Source organism: Cyanistes caeruleus, chromosome 4 (genome assembly GCF_971803275.1).
Source record: "Cyanistes caeruleus chromosome 4, bCyaCae1.hap1.1, whole genome shotgun sequence".
NCBI lineage: Eukaryota > Metazoa > Chordata > Aves > Passeriformes > Paridae > Cyanistes > Cyanistes caeruleus.
The window spans coordinates 21,518,358-21,541,869 of NC_141704.1; the positions used below are offsets into that span (position 1 = coordinate 21,518,358).

The 23,512-nt window shown below is 36.6% G+C and overlaps 1 protein-coding gene across 6 annotated transcripts in view; it reads left to right on the forward strand.

Moving 5' to 3' along the window:
- Positions 1–23,512, forward strand: part of WASL (WASP like actin nucleation promoting factor) — a 56,660-nt gene that overhangs the window by 17,185 nt on the left and 15,963 nt on the right. For all 6 annotated transcript variants that reach the window (XM_086886969.1, XM_086886971.1, XM_086886968.1 and 3 more), the window contains exons 2-6: positions 8,959–9,093; positions 10,358–10,444; positions 10,958–11,054; positions 15,877–15,900; positions 20,785–20,953. In XM_086886969.1, coding sequence (XP_086743095.1) covers positions 8,959–9,093; positions 10,358–10,444; positions 10,958–11,054; positions 15,877–15,900; positions 20,785–20,953 — 512 coding nt within the window. The remainder of the gene's footprint in view (positions 1–8,958; positions 9,094–10,357; positions 10,445–10,957; positions 11,055–15,876; positions 15,901–20,784; positions 20,954–23,512) is intronic.

Below are 23,512 nucleotides of genomic sequence, written 5' to 3' on the forward strand. Positions count from 1 at the left end.
AAACAGGTGAACAGTTTTATCCTCTGCGTTTCATGAAACTCATGATTCTTGACTTGAATCTGCAATTTCTGTGTATGACCATGAAACACAGTTTTTAGAACTGGTTCATCTGTGTATCTTTACAATGGTCTGGCTATAAAAGGTTCATCCTAGTCTTAGGAGTCTTGACAAATTTAAAATGGATCAAAATTGAAAAGTAGACTTCAGCATTTCGTCTAAAAATTCCCTGAGCTTTGGTAAGAACAGTCTTGCATGCTTTGAATCTGAGTGGTTCTAGGGAGATTGGAGAGGCAGTGGAACTGCAAGAGAAATATCTTTAATGAGAATTTCTGTTCCATGGCAGTAGACAGTGACAAATTTATGGAAAGCCCATAATGCAGCACATTCTCTATTTCTCAGCGTAGCTGTATGAACAACTTAAACTCCAGAACACTAGTAACTCTTTTGCTATGTGTGCTGTTTTGTGTCCAGCCAAGGTTTCAGCAGCACTAAGCAGTGAGGTGCAACTCAGTGAGTGATGCTGTGCAGGTTAACAGGAAGTGATGGTTTTCAGTTTGCTCATTGCTGGAAGCCCCAGGTTGTGTACGTCAGCTGGTAAATGATCTGCTAAACTGAGATAGCTTGAAATATTATAATCCGCAGCATTCTTATGGTTATGTCATATCTTATGAAGGCTGAAGTCTTCTATGTGCTGAGGAAGACTTCTCTACATCTACATCTGAAGTTGTAGGATTTAAAAATATCTTCATGCTGTGTCTTAGAAAAGAATGTCTCTCTTAATCATGTGCTGTTTGATTAGGCTTTATATGCTGTGCTGTTTACCCACACCTTAATTGTTGGTCTTCTGTGATCTACCATTGAACAATGTGAGCAATGTTTTGAAAAGGAGTTGGCCAGCTCTAAACCGAACTGGGGGGTTGTGGGAGGTACTGGAAAGGCAAGTGAATTTGTATCTGAAGACACTTGTTAAAATGTGAGCTCTCTGTAACTGGCTGACTGAGGATTAGGAGTGAAGGATCTCTTTACTGGACAACAGCAGACTTAAGTTCAGACATGTAGTTTTATGGCTTAGATTTGTTAAACAGCAGTCCCTTGTTTTTTCCTTTTCCTTGTTGTAACATTACTTAATGATCACTGATACCTTCTTCACATCAGTAAACTTCATTAAGGAATATTGCAGCTGACTTGTCTGGTTATCAGGGCACAAGCAAGACGGGGAATCTGTTCTTAGGTATTAGTTAATTTTTTTTTAAAATTTTAGTCTCCTATTTCCTTAAATGTTTTGGCTATGTGTTAAGCAGAACTATCTTCTCACGTTTCAGAAGTGATAGAAAATACTTGAAGTGGTTTTGTTATTTCTAAAAAAATTTCTTTCTTCCTTCTGCCTTCAAATAAGAAAAAGTAGCATCTCTTGTACAGTGGCTTTATTTAATAGCCTAACTTTGCGTATAGGTGGAAATAAGCTACTATTTTCTCAGCATCTATATATGCAGCATTTTTAAATCAGTGGGTAATCATGGGAAATTGAGATGAAAAGCAAGCTTTAAGCTTAAAACTGAACACTGTTGGTAATTGTTGCAAATAATTTCACAAGCAGTAGAACTGATGAGGCCTCTGTGTTTTCCACAAAATAAAATTTTACTCATGTGATTGGATATTTACAAAATGCTTTCTTTTGTCAGTTCCGTCAAATAATGTGGAGTCTTGTTTAGTTTTCCTGTCTTTGGAGCAATCAGTTGGTCTTTGGAAAACAGTATCCTATAAATGGCATAAAAATTAGAAGATTGTTTCTAGCTGCTTAGCTTACTGAAATCTGGCAGCAAACTTCTGAAGTTCTGTATATCTTCTTTCTATGTGAAACTAGTTTAAAATAGTGTCAGTAGCATCTGAAGGTATCTTTTTTGCAATACACAATTGTCTTTAAAGAAGAGATTCTTAATAATTTGCTAAATATATCTTTAGAAGCTGTAATAGCTTGTCCAGAATAAAAATTAGGTAGTAGTCAAATCCCCAGTGGATGAATGCTGTCACATTTAGACTCAGTTGTGATGATTCTGGAGGCAACCTGCTGTGAAAACATAAACTATGTCTGAGAGTTGCAAAATCTGACTGAGGAAAATCTAATTTTGTAGTCAAAATGTTGTGGAGTCCTTGAAGAATATTTTTAGCACACGTGTATGTGTGTGTGTGTGCATGCTATCAAGACAGCATCATCACACTTTCTTTGTACAAGATGCAGTAACCTAAATACACTGGTTTTAGAGCAAAACAGCCTAAAAAGACAGTTAGATGCATCTATTGTACTTATTCTCTTGTCTGGGGCCCTAATCCTTGCAGTCCTTCAGTTGAAGGTGTCAGCAGTAAGCAAGAGTAGCCTGTCTTCAGCATCACCAGTCCTTTCTCTCCAGTTTCTTCAAATCTCAATCCCTTCCCACCCGTAACTGAAAAGTAATTACAAGTTGACACTTATGAACACTTCCTGAGCTTTTTAAAATTTGGTGTTGATGTTAATTTGTATTCATATTTTTCTCTGTTTGGCCTGAATTGCACCTGTATCATCATACTAGACACCCACGCTTGAGAAGTTTGGCTTACCTACTCTACAGGGCTAATAAATATTGTAGGATTCTGAAGCTAATTAAACTCTCCTAAGTTTCTGTGAAAGTGCTAGGAAATCTTTCTGTCAACTTTAGCAAATGCCTCTCTAACTTAAAATGTTGCAATTGTTAGGGAAGCATATTTGCATGTTTTTTATGTGGCCTAATTAGCTGGGGGTCATTTCAACAGTGGCAGTCTTAGTCAATTTATTTAAAATTGCCATTGGAGGAGGTTGCAGTGCATGCCTTCTGTAGGAGTGCATGGTGTAGAGAACATTCTCCCTGGAAGTGGGTTATCAGCCCTTTCTAGCTGGAAGGGAACATACTGTTCCCACATGATAGACTCCTCAATGCCAAGAAAAAAAGCTACATTTTTTCTTGAAACAGGACCACTGTGCAGAAGGAAAATTAAACTGCCAGAAAAAGCAAGTAGAGCTTGATTGTGTAGGGCACAAGTCTTCCCTTGAGAAAGAGGTGGAAGTTTTGGTGCCTGGTCCCTGCAGCAGGTTTTATGTTTCTGTATTGAGCGATGAGATAAAATGCATAGCTCTATTGAGCACTGCAGAAACATTTTTGGAACCTCCATCCATATATTTATGACACTGAAGATAAGGTAATTGCAAAACAACAGGGAGTTATCTCTGTCTAACTGCAATTTTGTTTGCATTGAATAATGTGAATTTATTAAAGCACCAATATTTAAAAGTGTAATTGCTAAAACCTAAGCTTATTTTGGATGAAAACCTGAGATTTCAAGTGCTGTCTCTGCTAGATTAGTCAGTGCTATATTTTGGTTGTTTTTTTCCTTCAGAATATTTGTCATCTGGAGAAAAAATGTCAGCCACTGAATTCTATCTAATTGCCTAATTTTCTGTGAATGAAGGTCAGTTTTCTATAGAACATAGTCTCACTTCTGCTTCTTGTCTTTCTCATTCATGAGTCTTAATGATATTGTTCCCATATGTTCCTTCGTGACTCAGCCAATGCAAGGCTATTAGAGATTGCTTTGGTACTGAAGCTCCCTGCTGTTCTTGTGGTCAGGATTAAAGTTGGACCTTACTAAGCATTTCTGCAGTGAAGTGGTACTTGATGTTAGCATGCCTCTGTTCCTGAACCCTTCACTCTGAGGAAAACTGTTACCACTGTTGTAGTGTCTGTGAATAGCAACAGACCCCTTTATTTTTGAACAGTTTCCCTAGAAGTGAACTGTGGGTTATCTTCCTGGTTTCATACCAAAGAAGAAATGTGGGACCCAGGAGCACCCAGCATCATCTGGTCAGGCTGACCATAGCATGTCTTAAAAATACCTGCCATAGGTGCCTTCGCGCCAGCTCTAGTATTGATTAGGACAACGTTTCCAGATACCTGCTTTATGGAAAAGAGAATAGAAATACTGATTTCTGTTCTTACAAATCCAATGGGTTTGGATTGCACACAACTATTCATCATAGCTTGCTTTTTCCCCCAGAAATGTAAAACTAGCTAATTGAGCTGGAAGTCCTCAGACTGACTTAGTGAAGAAGCTATAGCCATTGTATAAACATGGGTGTTTTCAAGAGGTTACTCTGCTTGGAAGCAACTGCTACTACTTGCATTCTGGCATTACAGGACAGTCTTCTTTTTTTTAATCTTTTTTTCCTGGTTTTATCTGTAAGACACTTTCAGGGGCTGGGAATGGTAATTTCAGAAAAGCAAGCCCTATCATCTGTGATCAGCTTATGTGTGTATGCAGGGTTTTGCACCTTTATGGGAGAAAAAACATCACTCTTAGAATTGGGAAAAGGTTGAGAGTTAATGCTAGTGTGTCTTCAGTGGTATTGTCAACATGTGACACAACGATACTGAGCCATTAGAGAAATTCATGAAACCTAGATAGGTTTGTACAAGCACCCAGGTGGGAGTGATTAAGCACATAGGTGATTTTCTAGCCCTTAAACTTAACTGGACTGCAAAATGAACAAATGAACTCTAGGCTTTTCATTACCCATTTTGGAGCAGGAGCTTGGCCTGGAAGACTTACGGAGGTCACATCCAACCGAAGTTGTTTTATGAGTCTTTGATCTTTGCACCACAGCCTGTTGTCAACTGTATGTAAGCACTGCAAAAAACCATCCCAATGGGTCTTGCTTTCTGTTCTGGTGTATACTGAGGTGGCTGAATATCTTGCAGTTTTAATCTTGCTTGCCACTCTTTGTTGTGACTTTCAGCCTGCTATGTTTTAATGTCTGTCAGCCATAAGCCATGCATTGTAATGATTCTTTCTTCTAATGAGATGTGCCACCGTCTGTGTTGGCTTGCTTCACTGTTTTTTGAGAAACACTTGAGTTACAGCTAGTCATTAACTTGACAGGCCACTGTAGCAAATGTTCACACCAGAAGCCAATCAAAGTACACAGCTATCTACTGCCCAGTCAGAAACTGTCAGTGGCTGCTGTGATCACATTCTGCAAATGTGTGATGAGTGGTTGTGGCTAAGTTTTGCAGGCAGAAGGTGTTTTCGTGAGCCCTTTGTTGATACCACATATCCTGTGGTATGGGTCAAAGGGTAGGACCAGCTCTTCCAGTGAGACAGCTAGGGCACTGTTGACGGCACAGACTTACTGCTTCATGGCTCATCAGCTTGAAGGGTGTGTGACAGGTTCTTGGAATCAATGGTATGTCCTCCAGGTGGAGGTTGACTGTGGAAAAAGTAAAGGGAACTGAGCAGGATTGTTTTTCACCGCCATGGCCATCAGTTTTTGGTGAACTACCTTATTTCTTTCCTCTATGCACCTTTTCTAAATATACAGCTATGTAAAAAGGACAAGGTCCTCACCAAAATGCTTTAAAAAAAGTAGTGACAGCTTCAAAATCCTCCTCCTACTACTAAAATACAGTAGTAACAAAGTAACCTACTACATGCCATAAAAAAATACAATCATTATAATGAATCTGTGGTCTGGCCTACTCTGAAGAAATGTTTACATATAAAAGAACCCATACTTTCAAATGCAAGATTCTCTTCAAGAATGCTGTGAGAAACTGAGCTGAGTATATTACTTGGCTTCAAAATAGGCAGTGAATACTCAGTAAATACTGTAGAGTACTAAAATTATGATATTTGTGTAAATGTTCTCTGATGCTGCAATTATGCAATTAAATTTTAACTTTAAAAATTGAATATATGTGGCTAGGATTCAAACTGAATAGTGGTAGATGAATTTTATTTTCTCAGGTTTTAAATTTCACTGTGAGTCTGTAAATTTCCAAATGGTGTGGATGATTACTTTTACCATCTTTGTTCCAGAAGCTGAACAGCACCACTGCTCCACATAATGAAAATGAATAGGGGATGAAGTAAAAGGAGCTGGATTTTATTGTCCTACTCCCTCTGTCCCTGAAAATACACTTTGTGTTTTTTTTCCTGTATTGCCCTTTTAACAAAAAAAACTGAGTGGTACAACAGCAGAATTTGTAACTTTATATTATAACATGCAAATCTTCATTACAGCTTGTCAACACTAGGAATTTGTACAAAACTTATGAGAACTGTAAACTTGGTAGACCTCAAAACAAACCTGTTTTAGATTCAGTGAAATTGTTTCCTAACTTGTAAATCAAACTCTAGTCATAGGGTAACCAAGTATACATTAAATATATTATGATTATGCAGAATGAGGACACACTCTGTGTAACATTCTTCTTCGTACTCATGAGGTAGGTATTGGTTCGAGGTTTTATAAGCAGCTATTGAGTTACGACAGTTACTGGTTTACCCAGATAATCCAGTTGGTTCTTTTGCAGTTAGATATGATAATGAGCAATGCATAGGGAGCTGTGTCTTGACACAGGTCACTGTCTCCTGTGCCTTGAATTTAAGTTGTATAATTCCTGCCAAGACCACTCATTTATGTGAGAAGTCCTGTTAGAGGTAGAGGTTAGTGGAGCTAACTCCAACACTTTTCTTGGAGTGTTAAGAAGGTTTCTTGCAGGGGTGGTGAGATAGTTGCTGTGGTTAAATGTGAACTGTAGAATGGCCCATTTTGTTCCTGTGTGTGGTCTTGTGTCTACAAGGTTACCAATTTAACAATTAGACAATATTGGAGAAATGAGGGGAACTAGATTGTTAGAGAAGCAGAGATTTTGAACAAAATCTGCCTGGCTGTGCCCTAAATTAGGTCATTGCCTGTTTGCAACATAGAGGGGAAAATGGCATCTCTTGGATGGCACAGAGTTGCAGATATAACTGTTTTGTTATGGTAGTATAGCTAATTCTTAGGTCCCTTTTTTACTCATTTGACAAGTGCAGTTACGATTCAATTACTCATATTACTCTGTAGATTATAGGGAGAGAAGTTTTACTCCACACATAGTTGTAGAGCATTTGAGGAAGCAAATACAAAGCACTCTTCATCAAACAATCATGCTTTAACTTCTTCTGTAGGTTACCAGCAAGACTAGTAGTCAGTCTGGCAACTTCTGACGAGGTGCTGCAAAGAGAAACAGAATTATATCTTGACTTGTGAAAGTTAGCATCACAGTGCTTGGGCAAAGTTTATGTAACTTCCCTAAGGTGTAGCTGTCAGTCTGACTATATTATGTTGACTCTATTTGAACAAAACTGAAGGTTTTTTGATTTAAAAAAAAACTAGTGAAACTTAGGCTATTTTAGGGGGTTTTAAGCCATTTAAAAAGTATGACCATGGTCACAGTGATATTTAGTAGATAATTTTATAATGCAAGAAGACATGCCTGCATTCTAGATGTCTACTGTTTTGGCAAGTAGTCAGTGTTGATGAAGGCAAAGTAATCCTTGTTGAGCAGGTAGGGAAAATCTATCAGGGAGTCCATTACTCAGATCAGGTATAAATCATCCAGAAAGGTCTTGGAATTATAACAGATCGAAGAAAACATCTGCTTAATATTTCATAGTGATAAAGGAAATGCAGCTTTTTGACTGATAATGAAATAAGTAGAGAACAAAGCAGGAAGCTATTATTGTGACCCTATGTTCAAAGGGCTAACAAACTGTATTCATATAGCATAAGTCTCATCCCCACTCAAAGGAGGACATAGTAGGACTAGTTAATATCCATGTAAGAGTGACAAGGGTGATGTGGAGTGTGATTTTTTTTTTTTTTTCTTGGTACAAGCACGACACAAAACTAGTGTTGCTTCCTAAACTTCCTAAAGAGAGCATAGAGGCAAAAAAAGTGTGGCAAATATCTATAAAAGCATGTGCAGCATAAAGGAATAACTGTGAAGCCATCAATACTATCTCTTAGTGTAATAATAACAAGGGATAATCAGCTGAAACTAGCAGGTGGCAAAAGTCTAGATAAAAGGAGCTAATTATTTGCTCAGTGCATAAGAAAACTCTGAAACACAATCCTGTCTTATCATGCTCAGAATTTCACATGGGTCTGAAGAGTGAATAGACAAATTTACAAAGGAAAAACACAGTATGTGCTGCTGTCCTGGGAAGCTTTGAGCTCCAACCTGGCATTTCGTGGGGATATGCTTGCATAGTTGTAATGGTATATTCTTGTATTCTTACCTCCTTTTGGCATCTGGTGCTGCTGGAATGTAGAACCTAGGCTAGATAGCCTCTGGTCTGGCCCATTACAGATCATTTAAGCTTTGTGTCCTTATGACTTTGCTTCTAAACAAACATTCTTCAAGGGCTTCCATTTTCCTTTCCTTATGGGACTCTTAAGGTAAAAGACACATACATACTAGAAAATATGCTCAGGAATGTTCTAGCTACTGAAGCAATCTGGTTTGGAATAATCTTCATCTCACTAAAATTTCTCAGTTTGAAAACAGGACAATTTCTGATTGCCAGCTGGGAATGAGCCTAGTTCATGTGAATTCTCAAACCATGCCCAGAAATTTTCGGAGTTCTCTAGTTGGCATAGGTTAAAATTGTGCCAGAGATCACTTAAACAATTAAGCAATGTATTCCAATTGCATTCCAGTACCCAGGAGTATGTCCAGGCACTGTGCAATTTACAGTTTCATCTTGAGTATTGTGTTTGTATTGAGTTTGAAGTACTAAACAGACATTTCCTTGCACAGTAGGGCTACTCTGTGTTATAGACTGTTATAGTTACTGGTCTACTTCTTACAGGCAAAATCTCTTTGCTAAAACCTTATTTTCATGAAAAAGGATGAAAAGTTAATTTGTGTCCGTAAGGTGAGTGAAAATCTAAAGCATAGGACTGATTTGGGGTCATTTAAACCTTACGGTGTTATCTACCTGGGAAATCAGCAAAATTGCTGCCTAGAACAAGGGACAAAACCAAGAGATGCTTTGAGAAAGGATCAATTATAGGATTTATTATTTTTTTCCTTAAAAGTAATAGCTACCTTTTCTTTTCAGACGATGTCTTCAGCAGTTGTTCAGATATACGCAGCAGATCGCAATGCCATGTGGTCAAAGAAGTGTTGTGGTGTAGCTTGCCTTGTAAAGGACAATCCGCAGAGGTCGTATTTTATCAGAATATTTGACATAAAGGTAAGCATCTTTTTTCTTTTTCAGAGCCTTTAAATTTGGTTGTATTAATTCTCCATTTTGAATTCAATGAGTATAGGTTGTTGGGTATGCATTCATAGACATTCTCAAGTAAGTGGTTGTGCTTTAAGCAATGCAGATGTTATCAATAGGCTATTGCACTTCTTCAGGTACTCAAAACAATTTCATATATGTCCTCTTTAATGGATGAAATATTTTTTTTTTTTTTTATGGCTCTCAGAAGTTGTTCTCTACAGATCTGATTAGTCACATTAGTGGAAATTAGTACAGTGTCACTGATAAGGATAGCTGTCTAAATTCTAGCAGGTGTCACTACTTTGGATGGTTTAAGAAAATAGATGCTGTCTTATGTGTGGGTGGAAACAATCTTTTTGATCGTTGTGGTGCTGCATGTGAAAACTGTAGGATAAACAAGTTGTGTGTTCTGACTTTCAGGTGGGGTGGGTGGCTTTTTCTTTCATTCCCCCCTCCACAAAAAATACTCACACTGAAGATCTTTGTCCTATTATAATATTCCACTCGGGAGTGGGAACTGAGAGACAAAGTGTCCAAGATGTGTTTTCATAACAAAAATGATGCTGAGAAACCTAAGCCCTACTGAATGTGCTGAGACTTTGGAAAGCTTCCCATTATCTCTGCAGCCAGGAAACAGCTCCTTATCTGTCAGCATTCAGTGCTTGGAGTCTCTCAGATTTGTTCAGGTTTGCCAGGTGGCCCTTGCATTTGACTTTGTGATTTGGTCACTTGATTATCAAGACTCTGTCAGAAATCTCTTCCTTGGGTGATGAACTATAGTGTCATTTAAATAAATGAGACTTCTTAAAAAGATGAGATTTTTGTTCTCTCTAAGTTAACTGTTTTCAAGTTAAGCCTGAGATAAGGAGGTTGGAAGCCTCCTTTATTGCTGTTGCTGTTTTATTGCTATATTCCTGTGACTGGTCACTATTACTGCTCTCAGTATCAGTGCTGCAGGGTTGTAGAACTTGAAAGAAGTTTTCGGAGACATCCAGGAATTTGAACCAAATACAGTGACCCAATGGAATAGACTTTCACAGCTCTGGTGTACTTTGGTTTTGATACAGCTTATCCATTGGGTTAATAGCAAGGCAGATGTTAAACACTATGCTGTGTCCAATTCTTAATAGGTTCTATTGTAAAATAAGTTAAACTCTGTAATTTCATCTCTTTTTTTTGCTTGTTTTCATCATCTCTTCATTTCTTTTTTTGTTTGTTTTCTTCTTTTCAGGATGGGAAATTATTGTGGGAGCAGGAGCTGTACAATAACTTTGTATATAATAGTCCTAGAGGATATTTTCATACCTTTGCTGGAGATGTGAGTCTCAATGTCTTTGAATACCTGTTTTAAAATGCCTTTGGTTTGAACAGTATCTTCTTTTAATGTAACTGAGGTTATTAATTAATTCTATGAATTGTTTGTAAAAGCTTATTTATTAAAGGAATTTTTGTGATATCTCAACAAGAAAATTTAACATATAGTACAGGAGTATAAAGCATGGTTCTTAATTTTCAACTTTCTTTAATAAAACTAATTTCTGACTTGGAGATAATATTTATGATATATCATGTCATAAATTAAAACACAAATTTTTCTTTCCTTTCCCCTCTTTGATTTGAAGCTACAAGATTTTGCTCATATCTGTTAGCCATGATCTTTAGAAACTTGATTAGTAAACAGACATTCCTAAGATACATGTCACTAAGACTTGGTTCCAAATTTGCAGTGATTTTTTTCTTTTTATATCTTTAGAAGGGCATAAGACAGTATTTAAGAAAGCCTTTAAAACATTATCTTAGTCATGGGGGGGGAAATATTAATGTTTTTCAGACATGTCAAGTTGGTCTTAATTTTGCTAATGAAGAAGAAGCTAAACTATTCCGCAAAACAGTAACAGATTTACTTGGACGACGGCAGAGAAAATCTGGTAAATATTCAAATTAATCTTAACTTCAGGCTTGTTTATGTTGTTTTGGGGGGGGAGGCAGGAAGACACTGCTGTGTCTGTCTGAAAGCTTCTGGAGGCACTACTGCCATATTTATATTTTGAAGTAATTATGCTGTTAAACTGTGTTTCTTTCTCTATTGTGGAACTTTCCTGAAACAACCCACCTTGATGTTCTGTTCTGTAAGACTGTGTGTAAGCTGAGATCCCAAGGTTGTGATTTGAAAATACAGACTGGGGGAAACAAAAATTGTAAGCTGACATTGGGAAAACTAGTAATCTTTTTCTAAGTTGTTTTCATATTTGAATAAACCCTCTTTTAGCCCTGGGCTGTTTATAACTGGTCGGTTAAATTCAGCCCAAATGGGTTGTAACAAAAAATTTACCATCTGGTATGTTCAGTAGTTCATGAATTTTTGGCATTGATCCAACAGTTAGTAGGGAAGTATCTTTTATTCAGAACTAGTGATCTTGGCTCAGGACAAGAACAGAAGACATAATGTGCCTATACTGTCCTTAGCAGCACAGGACAGTCAGTGAAGCACAGCATGCTTTTTGCCAGCTGCAAGATGCCTTGGAAACGTGGTTAATGCTTTAAAGGCAGCTCAGACTTCCTACAGATCTGGTCTTGGTCATTTTCCAGGGAACCCATAAACAACTTTCCTGTCTTGACAGCCATATGTCCATGAAGGGTAGTGATACAAAATACAGGCTTGGAACAAGCTGATATGATCAGGCTTGCTGTAAGATGTAGTGTGGACTTGTGTGCAAGCTACAGGATGCATTTTTGTAATCCATTCTGGAATCATACTAGTAATGCAGTGAGACTACTTAAAAAGGAGCAAGCCTTCATCCTGGAGACCTGCCCTTGCAAGTACTCTTGCAAATGTGCATTACCTGAATGTATTCACTTGGATTTCACCAAAGCATGGTGACTCAGGAGCAGAACACTTGATCCTTGAGCGTAAATGACTTTTTTAAGATTCCCTCAGCTCAGAATAAGTTCATAAAGTTTCATGAGAAGTGGGATCATTAAGAAGTGGCAGTTATGAAATTTCTCATACTCACGTTGCAAAAGTAATTTCGCATCTACTGTTCCTGAAGTTTTACTCTATTACATGTCTGAAACACAGTGCTACAATGCACAGACATGATGTGGGAAGAAGTATGTTTGTATTATTGGCCATAGCAAACTTGGAAAATAATGGTTCACTCAAACTTTCTGTTTGCAGTTTTTCTTCCACATAGTGATTTTTTTTTTCACAGGACCACATTAAGTTTTTCTTGTTTACTCTCTGAACTAATATCTTGGTTTGTATGGTAAAGGTCACGTTACTTCGTATATTGTTTTAACACTTCCGCCTCCCCAAACACTTGCAACTTTAAGATAGCTTTCATTTAAAAAAGAAAATTTAATGGAAAAAAAATAATAACCCTCAAAACATAACATTCAGATTTTTCCTTGTTAAGAGCTGCAAACCAAGAATTTAAAACAGTTACGAGATTCCTTAGTCAAGCCACCAGATGGAGTTCTGTATTTGTCCTTGTGACTAATTGCGCTTCTAAAATAACAGGCTTTACACTGTTCAAATCAGAGCTGATTTGCTGTTGGTGTTTATGCTTTCGGTTTTTTATAAATGCTTATATAAAATATATATTATTTTATATATAGATTTATATGGTACCAGAGTTGTATGTAATTTATAATATTAATACATCTTAATTTCTTACTGAGGTAACAGTCTAATAATTTTGATGCTTTTCTGTTTTAATGGGATTTTTACGTTAATACTTTCCAAACTGTGTTTCATTTCATAGCAGTGCCACTTGAGATGCTTTCAACTCAGCTAAGTATCCCATGTGATCATTTATCTGCCTGTTATGCCATTCAGGGCTTGCTAGGAGACTTCTCCAAGAGTTTTATGGAAAACTTAGGTTGTTGAAAGGTAGCAGTAACAGCAGTTCTGGCTCACAAAGCTATGACTTGGTGCTGAGGATAGTATATAAAACACTGTCTGACAGCTAAGAGGAGACACAACAGTGTTCTGCTCTTCCTCACTCAGCATGGGATGCACTCCAGTATACAGACAACCCCTGAGTAAGTGCATCTGGAGTTCCAGAGAGGTGAAAGTTTGGCTCCAAGCAGAAAATGTATAAAAGCTTGTAAATATCAAGTAGAGAACAGAATGAGGAACAAAGGTAGAGAGAAAATTCTTGATCTGTTGTCCTAATCTTTGTAATAGTGCAGGGCTTAATCTAGATAAACTCTGGTTTGGGTTGGCCTTTTGATTTTGAGGCTTTGGAGGTTCTGTGTTTTCAGTTTTGAGTTGTTTGTTTGTTTTTTTCTTTAGTCAATTAGATTCTTAACCTTAGGTTAGAAAAAAACTGCTATAATACATTAATTTGTCTGTAGATTTACTTAAATAATCTCTCCATTTACTTCTTAAACCAATCCCAGATAGGTTCCCCAGTAAACAGGGTGAACACATTGTGTGTTTTCTCAGGGCTTGTCACTGTAGTACATGCTCAGTTCAGGTAGTGCACATAGATATCATTAGTTTTTATTATCTTGCCTCAAAAATGTTTGTGTAGCAGACACAAGTGCCTTCTCCCTATGCTGAGCACTCATCCTTGAAAGGGAAACAGACTTTTGTTCTTAACTGCAAGTAGTTCTTTCTGAAACAGGAGGCTTCTTGACTAATTTTTGTGTACTGCTTGTAGCTCATGGATGGGAGCTCTGTTAACCTTTCATGAAACTGCTTCTTTCTTTCACAAGCTTTTAGCTCCTGAGTACCTTCATAATGGACTAAATAAGTTTCAAGGTAGATACTTCATTTGGAGAGGGATTTGCTCTGGTTTTTTTCTCTCATCTTTGGTCACAGCTTCTATTTTTGTTGCCTGGGTGACAAGGACATTTCTAACCTGCTCAGCATGCATTGGATTCAAGTCTTGGCAGAGATTATTCTCATTTCCAGGAATGCTCATTGAAGGGAGCTGTGTTTTCTGTACATAGGCAGCTGCTGATATTCATCTGTTTTAGATCAGTAGGCATGTTCATCTTCAAAAACTGGAAAATCTGCCACTCTCGTCAAGTCATCTGCACTTCAGGAACAAAAGTTCATACTTTCTTGTCAACAGTGGTAACCACAGAAAAACAGAACTAGTCTCATTGGGCCACAAATTAATCTAGCCAGTAAAAATTACAGGAAGTGTATATATATTTTGTTCTGTTTCCCACTATTTTTTCTCTAGAGCTATTTGTTATAATGAAAATTGTAAAGGATTCCCATGCTTGACTCAAGGCCACCTAACACTTCCTATGAATGCCTCTTGCTTTTGCCATCTTCCCATCCTATGACAGATGACTTGCAACCAGTCCTGGAGTCTCCTTTGCCATCTCTGTGTTGCTGACTAGAACTAGATTATGGTCCAAAGGTTGAATTTGGGGTTGATTTTTTAAATTTATTTCTGGGGCACAGTACCAGATGTAGTTTCTCAAACTGAATCTTGTAGGAAGAGAGAGCACAGCACTTAGCCAAAAAGCCTTTTATCTTTTTCTCACCTCAGACCCTCTGCCTTATCCTGAGGCACCCTTGCAGAGGTTCTCTATCCCTGAAACTAACCTGCTGTGACCTAAAAATCAACTGTCTTTGGAAAGCTTGTTCATCAAAAGTTGATCCTCAACAGGTTTTGGTCACTTCCCATGAAGGTTTTATAATCTTGACAGATCCCTTTATTCCTACCTAAAGATTAGCAGACTGGCATGAGGCTGACTTGCATACTTAAGATTGTATTTTTTTGGTTTTAAGTATTCCTAGGACAAGGTCAGCACTGTCTGTGGAGGTACTCTATCCCTTCTTATGTTTGTGAGTCTGGAAAAATGTAACAAGTTAACAGTTTTTGGGGCTTGCTGGAAAGTGAAGTGCCTGTTAGAAATTCTGATTATACAACTCTTGGGAGCCCCTGTTATTAAACTACACATACAGATCCTTACAGAGCTGTGGCTTTTGTGGTAGTGAGATGATAAACTATTTGCCTTTATGGCTGCTGCTGAATCCAAAGGTCTTTAGAGTGTGTGTATAGATACACAAATAGTGTAAATGTATACTGGGGGTGGATAGGAATTAATAGTAACTGAGGAACTTTAAAGGGGAATTTATAAGCTGAGAATATTGAATATTACATTTTAAATCATTTAGCCAGATTCTTCACAGCCTGTGAAACACTGTGGTGCTGTGCATAGAATATCATAATATCAAGGAGATTCTAGTTCTTTCCATTTTGTTCAGTTACCTTGAATATCATAGGTAAAGCGTTTGCCCCTCTGTGTTCTGGTTTTTATGCATAAAGCAAAAATTAATTAAAGTTTAGGTTCTGTGAGGAAACAGTACTCTATAAAAGTGCTAATTACATTTCAGATTAAAATGAAAGAACAGTTTCATTCAGTAGACATCAGAAAGTATAATGCTTCAAAAATCTTACTTTGATAGGTTGTATTTAAAACAGACACTTTTTGAATATTTCACTCTACTTCATAGTTGAAATGCCCAAAACCAAGTCAGTAACTATTACCTTGTGCTCCTGCTCAGTTTGTACACTTGAAATCAGTGTCTATTATCTAAGATTGGCATTTTTTTATTCTGTAATACTTCTTTTCAACTGCACTAGTGGACTCTAAGGATATTAATACATTCTTAAGTTTGAGGTCAAGGTCATTGCAAGAAAGCTTCACTAGAGACTAAAATTTAGAATTAATTTTTCCTGCGATACCTGTGATTAAAAGTTTTTTTTTCTTTTTCAACAGAGAAAAGACGAGACCCTCCAAATGGTAAGCCTTTTTTATGAATCACTGCATTTTATTTTTTCCTTCTGCTTTCATTTACTGTTTATGTACAGCTTTGTTTCAGATTTGTTTAGGACAGTCGTGTAGTGACAAAGCAGTAAACTGGAGGTTACAGTATTCTTTTTGTTTCTGTTCTTTGGTATTTGTTTAGTTGTGGCTTGAAAACTTTGTGGCTTAGCTGGCATTTGTAAAGAATGTTTCTGGAGGAACATATTTTGTTGCAAGTGGGAGAGAGGGCCCTTCGGCTTAAACTGAGACGAAAACTTTGTACCTTGCATTTGCTGCTTGATCTTCAGAATATGCATGTATAGGATCACTGCACAAAGTTTGTCCATTTGTCTTAATGGCAGGCATAATAATGATGGATTTAATAGAATATAATATTTCAATTTCAGTGTATCTGGCTAAATATGTAACACGGTCTTTCGGGTTTATGTCATATGTTCATCAAGAATTATTTGAATCTCCTTGCCTCTCAGGATCATGTCTCACTAGCATGAAGATACAGGTTCCTCAGGAGATCCTCTTATTAAATTGATGGAAGGAATCAAACTGTGTATCAGTTTGATATCAGTTTGATACAGAACTTTTTTACCGTCCGTTCTAAAATCGTGAAAAAGGCACATCAATGAATATCAAGTTTGGTGGTTTTCATTCCTGAATTCACACTGAAGTTAAAAAGTGATTTCACCTGTCTGTGTTTTCTGTCAGTGATCTAGATCATAGGTCATAGCATGTATCTGTGAGTGTCCTGCTTGAGCAAGGGTAGAGTCAACTGGTCTTTTGAAATCTGCTTATGACTTGAGGTCATAGCCTAAAAATTTGTCCTAACCAAGTCATTCAGGCATTTCTCTGTTGATCACCAAAATAGGTAATTCATAACTAATCCTGAATTATGATAACTAATGATTCCTTTTATATACACAGATAAAACTTCCCTCATATGAAGTCCTCCTCAAAAAATTGCTTTTTTTTTTCATAAATGCTTAAGTCTTGAGGAATGTCAGGCAATCATCAATTTAGGTCAGTCATTTTTAGTATAGATTAAACTTTGACTGAGCTGTTAAGTTTTGGAACACTTATAGTAATACCATATGTGAAGCTTTCTGAGCTTTCAGAAGGTTTTGACTGCTCTGTTCACCTAAACAGCACATCCCTGATAGCAATGTCTGCAGAGCAGATGAGAATTACATCAGTAGTGGTGATCATGTAGTAACACCTCCCACAAAGGATTTAGCTTTTGTCTCTGTTATAACACAAACAATTTATTGGTCTAGTTTTCTATCCTTGAACAGAGTAAGATTTAAGAAAACTAAGGCTGGAAAAACTTTTGTTCTTAAAATGCTCTCCATAACTCATGCTAGAAGACCTTGGGAATAATATTTTTCTGAGAAAAATTCTCTCATGCTAAACTTAGAGTCATTGTCCCTGTGCTGAATTTATCCTGAGTGTTCTGTGGAAGGCAGAGTTTATACTCAGTGTTTCAGATTTCTAATCACTTAAAAGGTTTCAGCATCTGTTTTTAATAAACTGTCTCCCTGGGACATCCACATAGTCTTTCAAAACTTGTCAAAACCTTTTCCTTTTCTGATTTTATCAAATTCTTTAATGCCTGGTTTCTCTGCTGATGAAAAGCTGTGTGGCTGTGTCCTCAGTAGTCACAGATAAGATGTGGTCAGGGCATGGGTTATAGCTTCAGTTTGTTACACCCTACACACAGACTTCACATTTCAGTATTTGGAATTAAGACTAGAGCAGATACATAACAGCATGTAACCAGAAGAAAAAAGAAAAAAATGCACCTGTTGTAATAAAAGCTAGATTTTATTTTACTCTCTATATGCAGTTTCTTTTCAGAAATTCTGTTGGGGAGAAAAGCTAAAGCACCTCTTTTTTTTTTTTTTTTCTTTTTTTTTTTTTGTGCTGGGTCTTAATGCATTAATTGCTCTAAAACTGAAAAACAAGAACAGTCACATTTCTTTACTCACATGACCCATAGCTGAAATACTGTGAGGAATTAGGTTTTACTGGGGTTTGTTATTTTCTGCATACATTGAAGCTGCATGGAAAAAGCACTTGGTGTTTTGTATGACGTTTTCAATGGTAGGGATTTAAGATTTTTTTTTGTTGTTGTTTTTTTGTTTTTTAGGGTTTTTTTAGGATTGCAGGATTAAACTCAAATTGGCATTAACAGTTATGTAAAATGTTTTAGTCTGTAATTTCCTGGGATTTGTGTTCTACTCATTTGTAATAGCTAGGTCTCTTTATGCAAATAAAGAAGAATTACTGTGGTTGAACTGACCTCATAGTGAAGTGCTGGATGAAATGAGGATTTGTCAGAGTATTTGGTTTTAAGGGAATCTTGAAGAACCATGTGGCAGAATTTTGTTTCAGCTGTTAACTAGAACAGTTTGCATTTCTTGTAGGGCTGTCTGTAGTCTGGGACAGATACCTAGAGAGGCTCTAAATAAAATACAGACTAGAGTTAACATTTCAAAATGTTCTGTACAACATTTTCTGGAGCCCCTTCTGAAGATGTCACAGATATTGATAACAGTGGATGCTTAAAGCCACTGTACTGTCAGGTACTTCCTAATGATGAGCTCTATATGCCTCTCTCATCTTCGTTTATTGAGCTGTCTACACCTGCTGGGGAAGGTGCATGTTTAATGATGGGAAAAATTTTACTGGATATAAATATGGCAGTTCTAGAGGAGTACAATTCTTTCCAAGATTCTTTTATCCCTCGTGGACAGCTAAGGTCTAAACCAGACGGTAAGAAAAATTTTCATCTTTAAATTTTCAGTGACCTCGTGTATGAATATTATTGTTAAGGAATCAGGCTATCAGTCCTTGATTTTAGCTCAGCTGAATAAAATTTCTGTTTGCAAATTGCTGCTGCTTTACGTACAGCTGACCATGTTTGGTTAGTTCAGGATTTTATATACAAAAAAATGCATTTCAAAGACTATTAGAAATTGAGAGAAGAGTATCACCAACTTATTAGCATTATAAAGGTACCTGTTTCTTCTTTGAATGTCAGTACAGCTATTGAAACTGTAAATACCAATATAATAGGTGAAAATGGGCAGAATGTAACAGAAAATGTAATAGGTGATTAAAGTCAAGGTTAACTCCTAGTGGTTTTTGTTCTGTACCAAGGAAATTAAGACTTTAATTGTCAATTAATTCTGAAGATTTTACTGAACTTTATTATTAAGTTTAGAGTTGATAATACTTGATGATTAGTCAATTCAATTCTAATAATTTTAAATGAAACACTAACAGTATAAATTGTTTTGTGTAGACTTCTGTTGTCAGTTTATGTTTTGGTATTCTCAAAGGGCAGTTGTCTAGATCAAAACATTTCTAGATAAAAGCATTTCAGCTTAGCAGGAAACATTTTAGAATTTTTTTTTCATGCAGTTTCAATGCAGTTTTAATCTTGTTCTTTAAGATTCCTACAGGAGTGTTGAAATTTTTATGATGTTTTAGATGAGTTTTGTCTAGCCCAGAGTCATGTTTCTGTTCTTGTTTCTTGCCGTAGCCAGTACTAGGTGCTTCCCACTGAGATGTGTAGCAGGTGTCAGCTGTGTTATCTGTTGTGTTGTCTACTTGTCCTTTCTGGTTTTTTATATTGGACTGTGAACATAAAGCTTGTTGGTTCTTTCTGAATAAACCTATGAAAAGATAGTGTCAAAACAAGGTTCAGGTTTATCAAAGTCTAATGAAACATTTTTTTATCATCTGCCCAGTAAGACTGTGTCTGACTTTAGTTGATTTGCTAACCACTGGGTCCTAACTCCACAGGGAGGTAGGGAATGTTTTCAAACTGTTTCTTGCCAAACTATTTTTAAATGACCTGCTTAATCGCATTCTTCCAAAACTGAAATTACTTACCGTTTTTGTCGGTTTCTTTAAAAATACACCTGTGTGTATATGTATGTATACATATGTATATATATGATAAATGCATAAAGTGGCCCTTAGTATTTTAGTACTTCTATCACTTGCTTAAGATTAAGAGTTATCTTCTATCAAAGCCAAAAACCTGAGTGGAATATGTGCTAGATATGTTCATTTGCTGGTATTACACAAGTAACGTAATATTAAAATGGTAAAATTGGCAGGAGTATAGTTCAGATGCATTTAAAATAACTAGAATAATAATTCAGAATTATTTTAATTAAGAACAAAGTTTGAGAACATAAATGAAACACACAAATTATGAATTGTATTTCTATTGCTCTTTTTACTCTCTCTGAAAGCTGTTTCTTATCTGGGACTTTACTGTTTTGAAAACCTGTCAAAGAGTAAGACAAGAAATCCTGAATAGTTCCACAGATATTGTCCTATATTTGAAGACAGTAGTGTGTCCAGAGCAGCCTTCTGAAGCTGTTGTGATGTTCAGGTTCTGTGTGTGCTGGCAGAGGGCATTCCCACTTGGGGCTTATTAGATGAAGATTCTGTCTCCTGAAAGATCAGTTTAATGTGCTACCCAGGTAATGGCCTGCTGGCTCTTTGGGTTTAACTGTTTATGAAAGTCACATCTTTGATCCTATCTAGGATGTAGCCATGTTGTATCTTACTTAATGTATCTCATCATTCCATGTGTTCTGTGCATGTGGCAAAAAAAGTTGTAGTTCAGAAAGTATTCCTGTTGCTCTGCTCTAGCAACTTTTTTTTTTTTTTCATCAAATATCTTAGTTTATGCATCTGACATTCAGAACCCTTCTGGATGCATGTGGCATGTAGAGCTACACCTAGAGTACAGGTATTCTACAGCTCAAAAACAACTCCCAAAGTTTGTGGATTGAGCATGGCATTGGTAAAACACAGCAGTAAAAATCCTGTACTTGACTTCCACAGGTCCAAATCTACCAATGGCAACTGTTGATATCAAAAACCCAGAAATTACAACTAACAGATTTTATACTCCACAAGTCAACAATATTTCATATACCAAAGAAAAAAAGAAAGGAAAAACTAAAAAGAGAAGATTGACGAAGGCAGATATTGGGACTCCATCTAATTTCCAGTAAGTATGTTCTCGAGTTAGAGTTTGGTTTTGAATGGGTGGGATTTTTTTTTGTCTGAGATGGTGGGCTGGGGTGATGTTGGCATTTTGCTTTTCTGACTTTTTTTTTTTTGTGTCAGTTACGCTTGAAAGTGGCCAGCTCTTAAATCTGTGTAACCTGAACGAAGTAAATGCTAGCTTATGCACAGATGAAGATTTTCCTGCAGCTGTAAACAAAAAGTAACTTGCTATCCAAAATCAGCTTAGAAAATGCTGTTGCTGCATAGAGGTGGCTTATTGAAGTTGTCAGCTCAGTGGACACACACACATTCACCCTCAGTGGTCAACTCTTCAACACTGTGATTCTTACACCTGTGCATATTTAGCTGTGCATTGTCATGTGAAATACATATTTGGGTCCTGACTTGTCATAATTGCTGAAATTACTTGCCATCATTTTATCTTTGGCTTTCTGTTTACAAACTTTTTCTGATGTGTAGGCTGGGACCTGTATCTTGTGATGAAAGTACAGCATACACCCTTCAGGAATTTTTCCTGTTGTCATTTCTTACGTATCTTTAATCTTTTGGAATAGTTAGAGTGTATCACTTTAAGCTTCACTTTCATGAAACTTGGTTTTGATCACTTTACTCAATTAACTGTTGCTTTCATGAACATTAATTGACATAATAATCTTATGCCTTTTAAAATTAATGTACTTTATTTGCTGAAGCAACAGGAATTTGAAGAGCTTGAGTTAGTTACAGGAGAGATCCGTTTCTGTGAAGCATGAGAAAACCAGTGTGATGCTTACATGCCAAGAGAATGTCTTATTCTTTTGAACTGGTGTGATGCATCATTGCACTGATGTGTTTTCCCAGAATAAAATTCCATTAAAATAATATTGACATTACTAGTTACAGTAACATTACTGCAGTGTTTTGAGACAGTGCTCTGTGGAATGGGCTAGTGGGTGGAACATAAGAGGTGGGCTAAAACACTTCCCTAAACAGACTCTGCGTAGAAAATTCAGGCATCAGGCTTTTTCTTACTGATCTGAGTATCAGTGAAGTGCTGCACGTGTGTCACACTAACACATTAGTCACATTATTGAATGGAAAAATACAGGAAAATAAGGAAAAGGAAAACAAAAATGAAGAGTGCTTAGTAGCTGGTCACTATTGTGATGATGTCTACTGATGCAGACTTGAGCATATGCAGACAAAATTTGCATTACCCTGTCAAAACCTCTGTTTGGAATTTGTGGAAGGGGTTGTGCAGCAGCATAGATAAAAAATTATTTTGAGACATTGTTTATGTATCAGATTGTGACCTAGAGAAGCTGAGAGTAAGATGATAAAATATTTAATGCTATTCAAACAAAAGATACATTTCAGTGTCATTAAATGTAACATTAAATTGTAAATTTAATGTTACAAAAGAAGTCTGTTGAAAGTCTTTGTGGCTTAAGGTCTATTTAAGTTTCCTGTAGAGTGCAGTAGCTATGTGTCATCTTATTATGTAAGATACTTTAATTGCTGGTTTTGTACAAACATACAGAAACTGGTACTTGGTGTTGTTGGGCAAATAAGCCAGTTGGATAACTTGTATCGCTTGTGCTGTGATATGCTGTGATACTTGTGAAGACCAACGTGGTCACTGTTTATGCCAGATCAAAATTGCAATTGGTGGATAAAATTTTTAAATGCCTTCTATTAGACAGATGTAGAGTTTCAATGTTTTGAGAAAAAAAGCAACAATCTGTACTCAGCATGAATGTAACTTATTACTGTATACATTCTTCTAAGTAGCATAAGACATGGGGTTATGTGGTAAGTGTATTTGCACTGAAAAGATCTGAAAAAGTGCGTTACAGTCGGTGTGTACAAGTAATTTATCTTGTCTAAATTCTAAAAGGGTGAAAAATAAATGAAAAATAATGCTAAAACTATGGCATATAAAACTTTAGTGGCAATTAGGTGCACTAAATTCTGATTTGTACACTCACAGCCTCTTAAAATAGCATCCCAAGTTGCATAGATGTGTGTAAGATTATATTATATATGTGGGTAAGATTATATTATTGGTAAACTAATGTCAGCTTACCTACGCCAGGTTAATACATTGTGATCAGCTGTGAGACCCTGTTGGGAAATGCATGTCTAATTTATGTGAAGCAAGCTGTAGTTTAGCATTCAAAATTCTGTAATTAACAAATCATCCCATATTCTGGTAGTTTGGTAGAAGCATTTAAGTAATTGGCAAAATGGGGACTTTGGTTTCCTTTTTAATGGCATAATGTCACTTTAAACCAGGTCTTTTACTTTTCTTGCTTCTTAAAATTAGCTAACTAGTCACAGTTATACCAAAACCAAAATGTATCATTTTACTTCAGTATTTTAATGAAGAAAACTTGTGCTGTTGATAAAAACAGACCCAAGCAAGAATAGAAGGTCTGTTGTGCAAGGCACTGTTTAACAGCAGCCAAACAGTCTTTGTAATTTAGCAAGCTAAGCCTGGACTACATTGGCTACTAACAGCTCACCTGGTATTTTTTATAACTCTGAGTTGTACTTCCTG